Consider the following 16,624-nt stretch of genomic DNA (forward strand, 5'->3'; position numbering starts at 1 on the left):
TTATGACCGCACTAAATTAACTAAATGTGGTGTATAACATCTGCACACACAAGGTTTGACTGAGGCAGTGGTGTTGGCAAATTCTGCCATCAGCTATTTACACCAATATTTCTATTGTGATTTATGGCCTACTTGCTACACAGCAGCATGTTTCCATATTGATTTTGCTTCCATTTCTCAATTGCCATATATGTTACAAGGGTAGCCATCTGCAGTATATCAAAAAACAGCTAGCACGGTGCATTTATCAGATTTTAGAGGATCAATTTACAATGTGAGAACAGTGTAGCTTGTCATTTTCAGTTGCTGTTGGTGAACCGTTCTTCATCAGCACTTTATTGCACTTCCAGTCGCTATACATTTACATTTATTCATTTGGCAACATGTTAGCCATAAAATTTGACAGGCCAATGGAATATCATTGCTCTGTGGCTGTAAGATTGTCTCATCATCACAAAATGCATCCCTAATGAATGTACAACCCCCTACCTGCATTCTAATAATTTATTTCTAATCTATTAATTAATTTTTTAACTTTTTTTTTTTTTTTTACATGAAATTACACAACAGTTGTATCCAAAGTAAACTATGTTTTGTTTATGTTTTTAAGTATGTTTTGTCTTCAAAAAGTTCTTCAGTTTTCATTAAAAGGTGTTTTGATTTTAATTTCAAATAATATATGCATTTAAATGCTATATGCAGAGAGTTTGTAATATTTTGTAAAAAATATTGTACCAAAACAATTTTGTGTTGTGACGAAAATGGTCTGAATGCTAAATAGATGCTTCTATTGAGTTCGTCTAGCTCTCCGCATTGTGTAACACAGTACACTTGTTATTACTTTCTGTGCAATGTGAATAAAATATCAATTCTACTTGTCTCTCTTTCTTCCTGAAAAAGAGAGACAGAGAGAGAGAGAAGGAAATGTAGATTCCTCACTACCTCGAATGACCTCAGTGTTCCTCCAACTCTCTGTAAGAACACTGTGGGAGGACAGACAGATATATTTCAGACACACACATACACGTACAAGTACACACACACACATACACACACTGAGACAAGGTAAAAGTAAAACAATACTCTGCCGATGATCAATATCACGCAGTAAAGATATAAGGTAAAGATGTCGCTGTTTAAGTATGAGTATTTGAAGTTCCTCGTTTAAAAAAATAAAACAACTTTTAAATGACTGATTAATCAGGTCACTTTTTTTTGAAGACAACACTACAGATGAAAAATACATACAGCACGTAATGAAAAAGGAAATTATGGAACTGTGAAAAAAATGAAGAAAAACAATCTAAACAGATTAGGCTTTCTTATGAGCTCAATTTTGTTTCTAGTTATGTGTGTGTACTTGTGCATGTGTGTGTGTGTGCGTATGCTCATACAAACCCCAGTGCCGAGTCTGCCCGTAGGGGCTCAGGATACAGATCAATTCACACATTTATTACCAGGCAGTCAAAGGTATGAGGTAGGCAGATTGAGCCCAGAGGGCACTCACACACACACACACACACACACACACACACACAGAACAGGAATCATAACACATATGCAGACTGACACACACACATGCACTTCTTATTGCCAACAATTATGAGCAAACTGAACTAAACAAGACTTGCAGCTGTCAGGATGTTCTGCAAAATATCCCCAAAACTTCAAACAAATGCTTTAAATTAACATCACAAGAAGCGGAAGCGGCCAATTAGAGGGGAGGATGAGACGCAGTGGAGGAGAACGAGTCGAACAGCAGTGGCAGGGAGGAGAGGGGAAAAGAAAGAATGATGGATCGAATTTGAGTGAAAGAGAAAAAGTACAGGTAGTGAAACGTGAGAGGAGATGACAAAACTTCACTTCCTATCAGTCAAAGAGACAGAGAAAGAGAGAGAGAGAGGAAGAAAAGGGGGAGGAGAGAAAAAAGGATAGAGGAAAAAAGTGTGTGTTTGCGTTGAGGTGGGGGGGGGGGGACTCACACTGTGTGTGTATAGTTGTAGTAGGAGTTGACGAAAATCTGTTCAGTCACATTATAGGAACTCACCCCCTATCTCTGGACAAAAAAGAAGTCCTCACACTATAAACTATGAAATGTTATGGTTAAGACTTTGGTTTTTGGTTAATATTAGGTTTATGATCGAGGTTAGGTATGTAGCTGTTATGGTAGGGTAAGTCTCTCAGGAATAAAGTCTAAGCGACAAAAACAAGTTTGTGTGTGTGTTCTGACTGCAGTGTAGCTGGCCAACCCTGAGTGTTTGTCTCTCCACCACTTTGTGTTAAATGATTTATATGCAGACAGGCAGTTTGATTCTCTCTCTCTCTCTCTCTCTCTCTCTCGCTCTCCATTGTGTCTCATTAGTCTCTCCCTCTCTATAATGTTATAACGTCTCTGTCTTACTGACTTCCACCCCTCCTTTCTCTACTTCTGTCACTCAATAGTCCATCTCTCTGCTCCAGCTGCACATTAGAAGCAGAGCAGAAACAGCTTTTTACCTCATCTCTCACTCTTCCCTTTCCTTTCCTCCTCTGCTTTAGGAAAGCTAATTGTACTCAACAAAGCACATAAACACACACACACACACACACACACACACACACACACACACTCTTACTGCACTTAACCCCTTACCCAAATAACTGAAAGACAAATAAATAATTTTTAACTTTTTATTTTTCCCTTGATAATAATGCTGTAAACTTCTCTAACAATCAGGTCTCTACATCAACTGAAGAACATAAGAGGAAAGAAAGTTGAAGGGGGGGGCAGTGTATCACTACTGAAAAGTGCTCTTTTCAAGCAGCTCCTGTTATTTTTAGGCTGGCCTGATGTGAAAGATAAAGACTCGTGGATGTGACCAGATTGAGGAGAGAGACATACAGAGACCCCCTATGAGCAGAGTGTGTACTGTAAGAGTGCATGTGTGTGTGTTTGTATGAGTACGTTTTCCAAAAGAAAGGAGAGAGGAAAAAGGCAGCGCAAAAATGACTGACAAACAGACTGTGATAGACTTGTAAACAAATGATTAAGCACATATGCATTCACACACACATACACAAACTAAGCTGATGTTAACTTTGTGTAGTTATCAGCTGACAGTTGCAAGCTGGAGAAAGGCCAATAAATAATTCAGATTCTGCAGTGAACGTAGATCACTGACTCTCTACATCCACCCAAAAACACCCAGGTCCCTCTCTCTCTCTCTCTCTCTCTCTCTCTCTCTCTCTCTCTCTCTCTCTCTCTCTCTCTCTCTCTGTTCCTGGGTGTGTCTCGCTTTCTCTTTCGCTGTGTGTGTCTCTGGGCCCGACTCACATGGTTACAAAACAGGTGAGAGACCTGACTATTCTCCGTGGTGGCCTGGTCGGGTACACTATGTGGCGAAAAAAACTGCTACTGACTCGGACACACAGATCTAAAAATGTTAGTGTGCTCCCCTTGGCAATCTAGAAGTAACACATACAACACATCACACCAACCTGCATTTGTCAGCAACTACAGGAAAGGCCAGTCAATCACAATTTACTAAATAGATATTGGTTTGATGACAGTATAGGTATGTGGCTGACACAATGGCAAATTTGCAAAAATACAACTTACTGTAACATATGGAATCAAATCTATGATCTGTACTGAATAATAAATAAATGTGTTTCATGAGATCTTTTATTCTTTACCACAAACTAAGAGAAGATTTCTGACACACAGAAGAGGGAGGTTGACTGCTCAGTGAACAGCTGAGCCAGGAGATTAAACTCACTAGTCTTGAATGGTCATTTGAGCTCTCACTGATTCTGGGTCTTATAGGATCAGATATGATCTAGGATATTAAAGTACGGCTACTCACTCACGAGAACAACATTAGCTGAATTAGCATTGTTTATATAGTCCACAGATTATTCTAAACAACTTTTCAAACACACACTATGATTACGAAAGGGTGGTTAATTTATAAAGCACATTACTTGTATTATATTTCATATTGAGCTCACTGTTACTATAGAAAGCTAGAGCATATATTGACTTCCTCTCCATTTACAACAGCAGGGGAAAAAACACACACAAGTGTATGCTGATGACGCAGGCAACACCATATGGTATGTGTGTAGTGTATGTGTGTGGGGGTGAATATGTGTGTGTTTTTGTGTTTATGTACATGCTCACGGGTGCTAAAATGAATGTTCTGCAGAGGTGCACATTATGAACTAAGCTGGCACTTAATGGCTACTTACACAGCAACAAACACCTCAATAGGTGAAAATCTACTTGCAGGGTTACATGGTTTACAGTAACTTCAGTGTATGACATCTGATATGAATTTGACAAGGTCAAATGGGCATATAGGGTCAAAGGTCAGTGGGCCAGCCAATGGGGATTTTATTTCTAAGGTCCTATAGGATGACCCATTTGGTTTCAACTTTCTCCCAGCATGTAACGTGATATGTTATTTCTGAGCCCATTATAAGGACAAGAGCACAACCACTACTATAGGTTCAGAATTAGAATCAGAATCAGATATAATTTATTGATTATCATATATTATACGATTTGGTTATTATTATTATTATTATTATTATTATTATTATTATCATCATTATTGTATAACCTATTATAGGTTATACAATACACTATACATGCCCTGTGCAATAGTTTGAACTGTGATTGAAAAGCAATTCAATATCATACAATTCAGCTGTGATTTAATATTGACTCAGATTTAATAGGCTTAGATGCTTGCTCATGAATTCCAGTGTATTAATTTTGACTCTTAGAGACCAAAGAAATGTATTTCTGATGCAAGACTAGAAACAGTAACTTAAGCAGTGATACTTTGGATAACACTTTAGCTCCAATGAGCCAAGGAGGAGGAATCTTTCAGTGAAATGTTGCTTACTGGGTTTTGTTTTTAATGGGTACCTCAGTTCCTGCATCAGTGTCATCCATATGAAGTTTGACAATTTCAACAGTAGCTAGTATATGGGCACATGTCCTTGTAAATAAAACCACATGCCTCAGTTACTGCCATTGACTGGGTGAGGTTTTGCTCTAGAGCACTTTGAAAGTAGCCTTAGATGCTAACATTACTCACTTCTTGTTGACTGCTCTTGCTGATAACTTTGCCGTCCGTGCACACGTCACCTTGGTATATTACTCGCAACAATGTGATGCCACCGGTATAGTTTATGATATGGTTGCAAGTTTCTTTTTTCAGCGTTGGACACAGTCAAGTACAACATTTTTTATAATATGGGATCATTTTTGGAGAGTATACCAAGCCAGTATTCAAACAAGGAGTAACAAATAATAGCATTAAGGATGGCAGACATCCTTATATTATATACACACATTATATGATTTTAAACAATAATGTAGGTGGGATGTTTCATAATGCTCATCAAAATTCTATACATTTAAATGTTGTGCTTCAGAACTGAAGACCACTGAAGTCTACTAAATTGTTGCAAATAACTGAATAACAAAATGTAAAATGTGTTTGTCAACAGTTGGGACTGAAACTTAAAAACTGTCAGTCCAGAAAATAAATGTTTTACACTTTTGAAAGAGGTTTTACAACAAATATATGAAAGAAAAATGTTTCAAAATGAGATTAGCTTTACTGCAAGGTATCATTTATGTAAATGCAATTAAGTTATGTACCTGTATAATAATGCATGCACTTATTCTTAATAAAAATTAAATTCTGAAATTGGATTGTATCTGAACACTATATGCTATGTGTGTTTAAAGTTCAGTATGCTTATCAAACTCGGTGAGAAAGCTAAATGCTGGTATTAATTGTCTCGAATAGGGCACTATTTGTCTTCAAAAAACAACTTGGCACATTAACAGGCCTGAACTCTGTAATGCTAATTCTAATTAAACAACCAAATATCTGTCTACTGTATCTAAATGTGGATGTGAGAGAATGGTTATTTATATGGTACTCCCATGGGTCCAGAGTCAGTTCACAACTAAATAAAGCCGCAGGTCATAATTCTGCTGAATAGTGAATCCACTGAGACTCATACATCTGGTGAATCAAAAAGCTGTTTCAATCTCCGTTCAGTGAAACATCAGTCAGTTGAATCCACCAAATCAACATGCATCCGGTAACACTTCTGTTGGCTGCAGGTTCTATCACAGTTCCCCTGATATCTACTACAATTGTTGCTATTGTAACAATTATTTCCTAGGCTGCTCGCACACACACACACACACACACACACACACACGCACAGAAATGATGGCTAATCTTTTTAATTTACAACTAAGACAAAGGAAACACCAGACAAATTCTGTTAAAGCGGCAGACGTACTCTTAGCAGGTCAGAAACGTGTAACTATGTTGATACCGTTAACCTGGGATGCATGCAATGAAAGTACCTCGTTTTTTTTTCATCTGAATACTGAGAGACACTGACATGTATAGAGGAGGAAATCTAAGTTTTAGATAACTGTGGAGCTGTGGGAGGAGGCTATACTACCGTAGTCAATCACAGTTCCTCTGATATCTCTGAGCCCTTTTGTTCATTGTGTTATGCAATAAGTTTTACTTTAATGCTGACCACCAAACGGTCAGTGAAGGACAAATGGCAGATACTGTAATAACATTGAGAAGAAAACCTCTTGAAATTAGGGATGTTTTGAATACGTTTTATTTTGCCCCTCATCTTATTTTGGGTTCATTAATGTTCAGTGTTTGCCAGTATGAGCCTGATATTCATTTTGTCCAACATGACACAACTATCAAACACACATCTCTTATTTATGGTGATCTTTGGTGGGGGGACTGGTAGTGTGGATCTGTTGTGGTAAGAAAGATTTGGACAGAAAGCCTCTCTTTGACCCCAGCATGAAAAAAGGTTGGAGGTTCCAATGCAGTTTTCACAAATGCAGCACTTTAAAAGCATGACATCTGCAAAATGTTACAGGATAGAAAATGGCCAAATGGCCCCTGTCCCCATTGATGCTCGCTGTCAGGGAAGATATCCTAACTGAAATAGCTGGGTGCCACTCTGGAGGTTATTCACTGGCAATGTTGCACTGTAGTTTAGGAATGAGTTTTAACACAGTGCAATGGGACAGTTACGGCAGCTACATGAGTCATGGTACATCCAGAGTCCAAATCTACATTCTCTCCCTCCAATATCAATTTTCTGTCAGTCATTTTGGATCTAACAGTTCCATTAGTAACCATGTTAGGATAGCGCAGTGCAGTTTGTTTGGTTTGGATTGAACTAGTTGCGTGAAAGCACATCAATTGATGAGACACTGAACATCTTGACACAGTCCACAGTGGTGCAGTGGGGTCCGGAGTTACCTGACATGACCTTATGATTGATATGGGCATTGTCATTACAAAACCTCTTCCTCAACTGACTCAAGCTTTGGCACATTAGGTAATTTAGAAGGACCTAATCCATTCAAAGGACAATCAAAGATGACTAAGTCCTGATTTAATACCTGATTATTAATGACACCTTTGGGTGGAAAGAATTTCAAAAGATGCAGTGGGTTTTGTCTTTGAAATATCGATTGAAGGAGGTTATGAAAGTCTCAAACTAGCATTTCATTAGGAAATCCATTTTGTTTCTTCTTCTACCCTCAGCTTGGTTAGTTTTCCCACATTAAGCCACACAATAATATCATCTGTACCTCAAACCTACTCAAGGTTGCCCACAAAAGTTATATGGAGGAGGGGCAGTATAACATGAATCTATTCCCTGGGGAGGGGGATAAAATGCTGTACTAGGTACACCTCACAATTTATTACAATCCAATAACCAACAACACCACAAAGCACAGCTTCAGAAATTACTGATAGATTGAATCAACACCCTGATACAGTCTCAACAAATATTGAACATTATAAGGCTTCACAGACGTGGGAGTTATTGCAGAACTATTGTGTTGGATTACATTAGATTGTAGTAGTGTTCATGTTATTATATCAAACACCTCTACGTTGGCGTTGGGACTGTGTACCTGAAAGACAACACAAATATCCCAGATAAATACATTATTCCAGACCATCACAAACCAATTCTGAATTTTCTAGAAACCAACCAGACTCACTAATGTCAGCAGAGCACAGATGTTAAACACTATCCAAAAATGATCAACCTCATCTGTTTCATTCAGCTTCAAGTTTAGATGATGAGCAAACACTGTTCTGAAATCTTGAAAAGCTATTAAAAGATTTGATTAACCTAAAAATTTTATCAAGAACAATGCACAGTTTTGCACAATACAACACACATTGTACTACTTCTGTTTACAATTACAGTAAGCTACAGTTCCGTTTATGGTAGTCCAGCCCTATTCTTTGGGCTTTTCCTGCCTTCACCAGACCCATCTCCACCAGGCTATGGATGTTTCCCATGCTGCCAAATATATTCATGGAAAAAAGAAAAAAAAATAGAGAAAGAAAATACTGCGTATTTTACTTAAAGATGCTTTAAGCTATCTGGGACCAGCTATATGACTTATGTATGTGCAGTGACGCTTAAGCCTTTATTTCACGACAGACTACTTGTCATAGTAGGAAAAGCACAGATGTTACTAATAACATTAACGATGGCTCCGTTTTTTTCATGTGTCCCAGTAAGGCCTCAGTATGACAATGAGCCAGCATGCACATTACCAAGGTCCTGAAACTGAAGCAGCTGAATAGAATTCAGCCATTATTCGTTTTATTATTTACATTTTTCCCACTGTGACATGTCAAAATACCCTCTGTAAAAAAGGTCTATTGCAAGGAACACATCCTGACTAATAACCAAAATGACACCCCAATTCCAAAACGTTTTGTTCAAAAGTAAAAAATCCACCATTTGAAAACACTGTACAAATGACATAAATGATGTACAAATTCAAAATATATATACTACTTCATAAAAAAATATTTTTAGAGTTATTAAATTGCTGTATGATATTTTGGAAATGAAATCTATGAATAGACAACATCAGATTTCTTGCACACATTTGCTCTCTCTCTCATTAACACACGTCTGCCATTTAGATGGCGAATAGATATGATTCAGAAGCACTATAAGTAGCTCCTGCATTTCACTAGAGCAGCCCAATTAGTGTGTGTAGTTATGTCAGAGCTCAACCATCAGCATGGATCAATACAATCATTACTCCAATTTCCCCTCTTGTCATTAAGACTCACATAGAAACTTACTTCCACATTTGCATGCATTCACACAGACATACACAAATCCTGCAAATGAAAAAAATACTGAAATCACTTGCTATTTCTCCCCAGAATGGTGCGATATGTGCCGGTTTCATGAAAGATGAAAATGCAGGGAAATGCCAGAAATTTAACACTGTCACACTTAGTGGTTGTAGTACACACACACACACACACACACACACACAGTTCGAAATGGTGGCACATTCATTCAGTGACACCTGCATCTTGTGTGATTAAGAGGAGGCTCAAAATGGGGGGAAAAAAATTAAATACTGTGTCAATGCACAAGTTAATAGCCTACTATATTCACACTTACATACCTGCTCTCTTGCTCTCTCTCTCTCTCTCTCTCTCTCTCTCTCACACACACACCATATCTAGAAAGACACCTGCATCATGCTGATATGGGAGCTTGTGTGTGAATCACTGCAAGGATACACACTCACACAAATTGTAGCTGCTTATTTTCATCTGTCTCTCTCTCTCTTTTGCTCTCCCTCCTTACCTCCCCTCCCCCTCTCTCTCCTGTTTCTCTATACACGCGCGAGGCGCTGGGCCTATACTGCACAGGCTGACATCAGCAACCAGCAGCGCCCCCTATATCCCCCCCCCCCCAACCACCACTAACACACACTCTCACACACACCATACACAGGAAACGTATATCAAGCAAGTCCCACGCGACTGGGACATGAAATTGCTTACAAATGTGATTGATGGTGATCAACAGCCTCATAAAAGGGACCGCTGGTTCATGCCCCCTCCTCTTAATTAACTATAAATTACATGTCCAAGGATTTCCTCTGCCACCTCCTCTAGCCTGCCCCATGGGCTTGTATTGATGCACCTGCTTGTTACACCTTTGTCAGTAGGACTTAAAGCCTTTAACTCATGGAAAAAGAAAAAAATATGAACCATTCAATCAGACATATGTCTGCACATTAGGCCTACCTGGTCCTCGGGCAAGGCCTACAGTAACAGCTTGTACTCACTGTACAACGCCAGGTAAAGGATATGGCCATTCGGTGATCTTTTTGGCGTATTTTCTGACGAAGTTATCCTCACTGAAAATGAACAGCGAGCGGTTGACAGTGAAACAGTTCTGGCGCACGGGAATGGGGTTATAGAGGGCCATAGTGCGGGCTCTCTGCGCCATAGACTGCTTGTACATTCTCTGGGTCCCGGGCCCTCCGGGTGGACCGTGGCCGTGGCCATGGCCGTGTCCGTGTCCGTGGCCGTGACCGTGTCCGTGGGGTCCTCCTTGCCTGCTACCACCACGGCCGCCCGGGCCCCCTCCGCCGGGCCCCCCGCCATACCTGGCCGGTACCTCATCTCCGAACCGCGCCATTCTCTGGACACCGAAAGCCAATCTTCACGAAGCAGCGGAGAAGGAGACCAATGCTCAGCTGTGCAGCCACACAACATTACATCCCATCTGGATCAGAACGTCTCATATGCACAACGGGTTGTCTTGTAAGCTTATGCTGAACACCTGCACCCGGCGAGCAGTTATATGCTGGTTTTAACAGACGAGGACGCCCATGTACCGTCTCTTCTCTGTGCGTCTCTGCCAACGGCCAATTGTGGGTGTGAGGAAATTAAATGTGTGGTCGGTTGGCTGACTGGTTGCACTGTAGGGTAGTGCTGTGGGGTGTCTCAGTCTTAGTCGGTTCTTATGTCCGTATAAAGCAGGCTTCGCCCCCAACATGAAGCGATGGGGAGACTGTAGCGTGTTAACATTAATGTTTCATGTTCTCCATGGTTCATGCCTGTATCAGAGCGCACCACAGCCTCCTGCACCTTTCTGGACGATTTATTTCTTTACTCTCATGACAGCATGTAACGACAGTCTAAACGCCTCTAATATCACACAGGCCTTAATAAATCAGATTGTCGAAAATAAATCGGAAAACAATTAACAGCCTATTTCTACGGCCGTCAGTGACGTTCAACTTGGCATTTTGGACACAGTCGCGTTTAAGACTTAAAAGGCATTGAATAGGGAAAAGCTACTATTATTTATTTATTTTTGAAACATCCGCAATGTTTGGCACAGTGTGTGGCAATAATGTGGCTCCCGCCACCTTACAGTTGTTTTACCAGTGCGCTCTGACAAGCCTTGAGACCAGGAAAATTGTGACATTTGTTATTACTGCGTCTTATTTCAGAGTGCACAATCTCGAGTAGAAAGGAGAGAGAAAAATACCGTTTTCCTCTGAAACGTCGGTGTCATTGTTGTCGAGCGCTGGAGATAAAATGATTTTCTCAAACGAATTCGATAGCATCCTCCCTCGTTGAAACCATCATCTTCTCTCCGTCACCTGCGCGGCCATCCAGACGCGGAGCAAGGGACACACGGACGGCGTCGTCAAAGACAAGGGTATGACGGCCGCTTCTCCGCCGTCTTACACCCTCTCATGATCTTGGTTTGGCTGTTGGAAGTGCAGCAGAGCCGAGAAAGTCCCTCACCATCCCCGCCCCGAAAAGTCTACCTTAGTCCGCACTGATAAGCCCAAATGTCCTGGCAGAGCGTCCTTTCTCTCTCTCTCATTGGAGTGGGGTAGAGTGTTCCTCACGGCCTCCTCTTCGTCCAGCGGCCCCAAGGGGAGGAGGAGAGGGACAGACGGACGGATGGATAGGTGGATCGGTGAATGGATGGAGACAAAACTGAAGGGGAGGGGATCGGCTGTTTCTTTGGAATTCAGGGCCGGAGTCAGCCTATAAATTAAATAAATCGCAGCGGGCGCGAAATCGTTGTCTCTCAGTTTGTGTGAACTATAATGAGAGCCCGATCCGTTCTGCAGCCGCAGCACATGACGCACGCAGCTCGTCCAACTTCCAGACGGATGTCACGGACTGAGGCATCGTCAATCAGCTGTTTATTTTAAGGTGCTTCGGGCTACAGCCCAGTTGCACTGGACATCTCAAACCGTCCAACTCCAAATCAATGTATAATAATGCGTAAAATAGCCTGTTGGCGTGGAGGATGAGGAGACATCGGCAGCTGTGACTGTGTTTCTCATTTCCTGCCACCTCTGTATAAGAGTGTGTTTCATAAAGACTCGGTAAGTATGCTTATCATAGCCAGATGCGCGCGTGTGTGACGGAGAGGCGGGGTGTTGGCATCATGCAGCTCGTGCAAAGATACAGCTGCAACCCAAGCTGACAATGATTGCGCGCGCACGGGCGCGCGAGTAGAGTAAATGCTCGTCAAAGTGTGCGCGCGCGAGTCTGTGTGTGTTTGTTAGGGAAGGTGGAGGGGGGAGGCTATTCTTAGCAACAGACATTTGGAAATTAATGGACGAAGAGAGCTCTCTTCTCCCTCCCTCCCCGAAACCGAGTCGAGGATCCTCTTCCCTGGCTCGCTCTCCTCGAGGCTTCTCTTACAGCTCCACCAAAACACTGGTGCCTGTTCAAGGTGCGACCACATGGCACAGCAAAGATTCTCAATGACAGAACACAGGGGAACAAGGGCAACGTGGATGGACAACGTCGAGAGATCCTACGAACTGCACTCTCTTTTCTTGTGATAACACTCTTTACAATACACTAATTCAATCTGAGTTTTCTGACCTGTCATTTTGTAGGTAAAAACAAAATCAGTCTTTCGCCTTCAGCAAAACCAATTTCAAACTGAAGTCTCCAAAGATGCAGTTTCAGTCTGAATAGCGATCGCATGTCTCTCTTTGATTGTACAGGTTGATTTGAGTGGGTTTTCTGGTCATGCAGAGTGGAAAGAGAAGGGTGGTCTCATGTTCAGTGAATGTCATGAGTCACTCACAACTACACCGCTAGCAAAGCACTGGTGCCACGTTACGTTAAGCCCAGGGGGAACAGGAGAGGAGGGCTGTAGCCCAAAACACCACAGGACAACATTCTCTTAATCCATGATGTGACCTAATTGATTGACTCCATAAATAGCCTCCTCTGTGAATGGGAAATGATCATACATATACAGATTTAAGGGTGACCGGGAGAATTAATTCACCTCTCCAGGAGATTGAATCAGGGGAGAAACCTGCACGTGCGAACACCAATCGATAACAACACGACCTTAAACGTCTATCCGATATGACAGAAAGGGATCGTTTTGCTTTGTGTCCACTTAAGCGAGGCTTCCGGCCGTGAGAGGGATGCTGACCCCACCACAAGGGCATGCAAGAACACACAATCTAATTCCTGATCATAAGCAAAGAGAGAGAAAGAAAACCAGACATAATGATTTACAAAACAATAAAACACCCTTCTGCAGTCTGCTCATCATCATAATGCCAGTGATCAGGAATACCACTGACATCAAACAATGCTATACTGCTAACCCTACTGGCATCAGTTGAGGACTATGGACAGCACCCCGACACCAGCAAGCATAATCAAGTCAGCACCACGGAGAGCGTCTAAAAAAAAAAAAGATACCTCAGCATCTGTATACTACAAAAACTACCAAAACATGGATAGTATACACTGCAATGGGTTGAGTGACTTTGCACCCTTCATCTACATGACCAAACTGCGTGTAGAGGATTGTGTGGTGGAGAGTTTGAGGGGTGTTAACAGTGTCTGGAGAGATGTCACCTTAACCACAGTGGTGTATCACCAAGTCCCACCATGATTCCTGCCTGCCCTGGCTACTGGGGCAACAGCAATGTGTGTGTGTGTGTGGATAACCCATCAGCACAAAGAACCTAAAGAAAAATATACAAGACAATATGATCCACCTTTTACTAGTTTATGGCTGTTTTACATTTGAATGCTGTTGCACATGTTACAATGCTAAGACTGTCAAACAAAATCAGCTAAAAAAACTAAAAGCAATTCATGATGCAGTGAGTACATATGGCATTTATTCCATTCTTGCTTTTCAAAAATTGTCTTCCAGTTTATAGGTTGTTATAGCTTGTGTGTGTGCATGTTCACAAATGTGTGTGTTTACACTTGGGTGTGGTGATCTGTGAAATTATCTATTGCCCTTCAGAGCCGGAGCCTTTGAGGAGCAGCAGCCTTCTGTCCAAACCTGCTATTCCACACAGCCACAAGAAGCACTGAAGAGCAACAGCTCCAAGGCCACCCATGCATAAAACATTGTTACCTCACCAGAACACATACACTGTCTCCGTAGAAGAGATAGAGATAAACTCTGTGTATTTATAGCATATTTGACTGAGAAAAATAATTCAACATATAGACTATCTTTGTTCTACAACAGTGTCTTTATGAGTGAGTGTAAATTGTCGCCTGCATTTGACAAGGACTGAAACCACACCCCTCTGCCTCATTTGAGACAAGGAGAACATTTTCTTTCAGACAGCTAAATACAAATATAATAAAAGACCCACACTTGGGTATACAAGTTCATAATGGGTAGGTGGAACAAGATGTTTGGTCTGTTAGTATCTGCAACCATGACATCATTATTATTGTTATGACTTTGAATCCATCAAGTTCAACGTTTTTACTCTAGTGCCTTTACTGTTACTGTCGTCTTCGTAATACAATACAATTCAGAATGCAGTGGTGGTGATGGTATCTCTAGTTATAAAAAGTGTCAGGATTGTTCTCCGTTGTTTTTCTTTCTCTGTCAGATGTTCAAATAGTGGGTAGCTGTGAGGCTGGAGCTCTGAGGCAAGGGCCTAAAAAGGAGTGTCGTGACTCAATGATTCATAAGGCTGAATAATTCAATGGCTAGATGCATGTAGAGCACTCCGCCCCTGCTGAACCCGGTCCTCCACAGACCCATTGCAGATTTACATGTAAACCTCTGCAAGACTGGTCCACATCCAGTACGCAACAAATTGAGATTAAGAGCCAATCATCGGTTAATGACATTTATTGCAGTATCTGTCAAAAATGCTATTTTGCCTTTGCCATAACATACATCTATACATAACCAGCGTGAAAAGTTGGTCAGTGAAGATTCTAGTGTCCAGCCATTGAAAATTGTTTAGTTTAACATCTCGCATGCCTAAAATCAGCAATCAAAGGAAAATACCAGACAAGCAAATCTGGTGCACGAGTAGGTGAGGCTAATCAGGTTAATCATGAGCTGAACTTGCCATGTAAGGTAAGGTAAATATGCTATCATCAAGAAGGGAGATTCTGCAGCGATGGCTTCAGCTTCTCCTTAGACTGGTGATGGCTGTGGAACCTCATGAGACAGACTGGTTGACAGGACAGACACACAGAGACAAGTCTGCAGACTCACAGCTAGACAACAACCCCCTTTCTCACTGTTTTCTCCCTCTGTGTGTGAGTCTTAAAGGTCCAACTCACTGTGTGAGCTTAACTTGAAAGAGCACTGGTTTAGCATTTCACTCCCATAACATTGTTGGACTCAGGATGGACGGTTAAAAAAAGTGGCATCACTTGAGGCAATATACCAGATTTCACGCAGCTCCTTCTGGAGCCACAAAGGGCTTTAGGCAACTTTTTTTCATTTAGTACTCCACAAGCCTGAAACAGACTTTGTGTAAAGTCTTTCAATTCATCTCACACCCTTTCCCTCACCCTTACAAATAAATTGTTATTCTTTATGTTATGTTTATGTTCTTTAACAAATATATTGAGGTATTTGTACCTCTGCTACCAGTTCTACAATAACAACCACTCTGTCCTACTTCATTAATTTTTCATGAGGCATAGAAATCTTCAGATTATCCTATGACCTTCTGACTTCTTGCTGCTTATCATTGTGCAGTAATGGCAGACAGGTTCCACACGTGTACCATCCAAACTGACCACTGCCAAGCATTTTTCTGGTGCTTTTCAGTTTGATTGCATGATTCAACAGAACGCATAATGATGCCTCCAGGATAAGCTGACCGATGATAATGTAGTGAATCAGAGAAGCTTTAAATGACTGCACCAACTGGGAATTAGAATATGAACCCAAAACACTCATCATGGCTGGATGAATGTAATGCTGGGGGCAGCAACATGGCATCCAACAATGAAATGGGCATCACATCAGTTGTGTGTGTGTGTGTGAGTGTGTAGGAGTGGGGGTGGGTGGGGGTGGGGGTGGGGGGTGAGTTAGTGTTATTGTGGATGCTCACTGACCGAGACCAACAGCCGGCTCACAGAAGGAGCACTAATAATCCTTGTATATACGCTGTAGATGTGTTTGGATGTTACATATATAGGATCATGCTCACATGTATCACAAGCAAAATGTGTCTATGTGTCTGTGAGTATGGTAGATAGACCAAAGTGCAATACACAAAAATACACAAATAAGCACAATGCATTTTTAAACATCTAGAATTATTAACTTTGTCTGTAAGTAGGGTAAGGCAGCTGGTCCTGCACAAGCAAAATCTTCTTTCTCTATCTGTTTCTCGATATCCTCCTGGCTTTTTTTCTGTCTGATACAGAATTTAAACATCAGTTTTAAGCTTCATAGGTTTCCTGTGAGGGTAAAGGAGAAG

The 16,624-nt window shown here is 41.3% G+C and overlaps 1 protein-coding gene across 1 annotated transcript in view; it reads right to left on the bottom strand.

Moving 5' to 3' along the window:
• Positions 1–10,548, bottom strand: part of cacna1aa (calcium channel, voltage-dependent, P/Q type, alpha 1A subunit, a) — a 77,171-nt gene extending 66,623 nt beyond the window's left edge. Inside the window, exon 1 of the mRNA XM_070923983.1 lies at positions 10,217–10,548. Coding sequence (XP_070780084.1) covers positions 10,217–10,548 — 332 coding nt within the window. The remainder of the gene's footprint in view (positions 1–10,216) is intronic.
• Between the last annotated feature and the right edge of the window lie 6,076 nt (positions 10,549–16,624).

Source organism: Enoplosus armatus, chromosome 17 (genome assembly GCF_043641665.1).
Source record: "Enoplosus armatus isolate fEnoArm2 chromosome 17, fEnoArm2.hap1, whole genome shotgun sequence".
In the NCBI taxonomy this organism is placed as follows: domain Eukaryota; kingdom Metazoa; phylum Chordata; class Actinopteri; order Centrarchiformes; family Enoplosidae; genus Enoplosus; species Enoplosus armatus.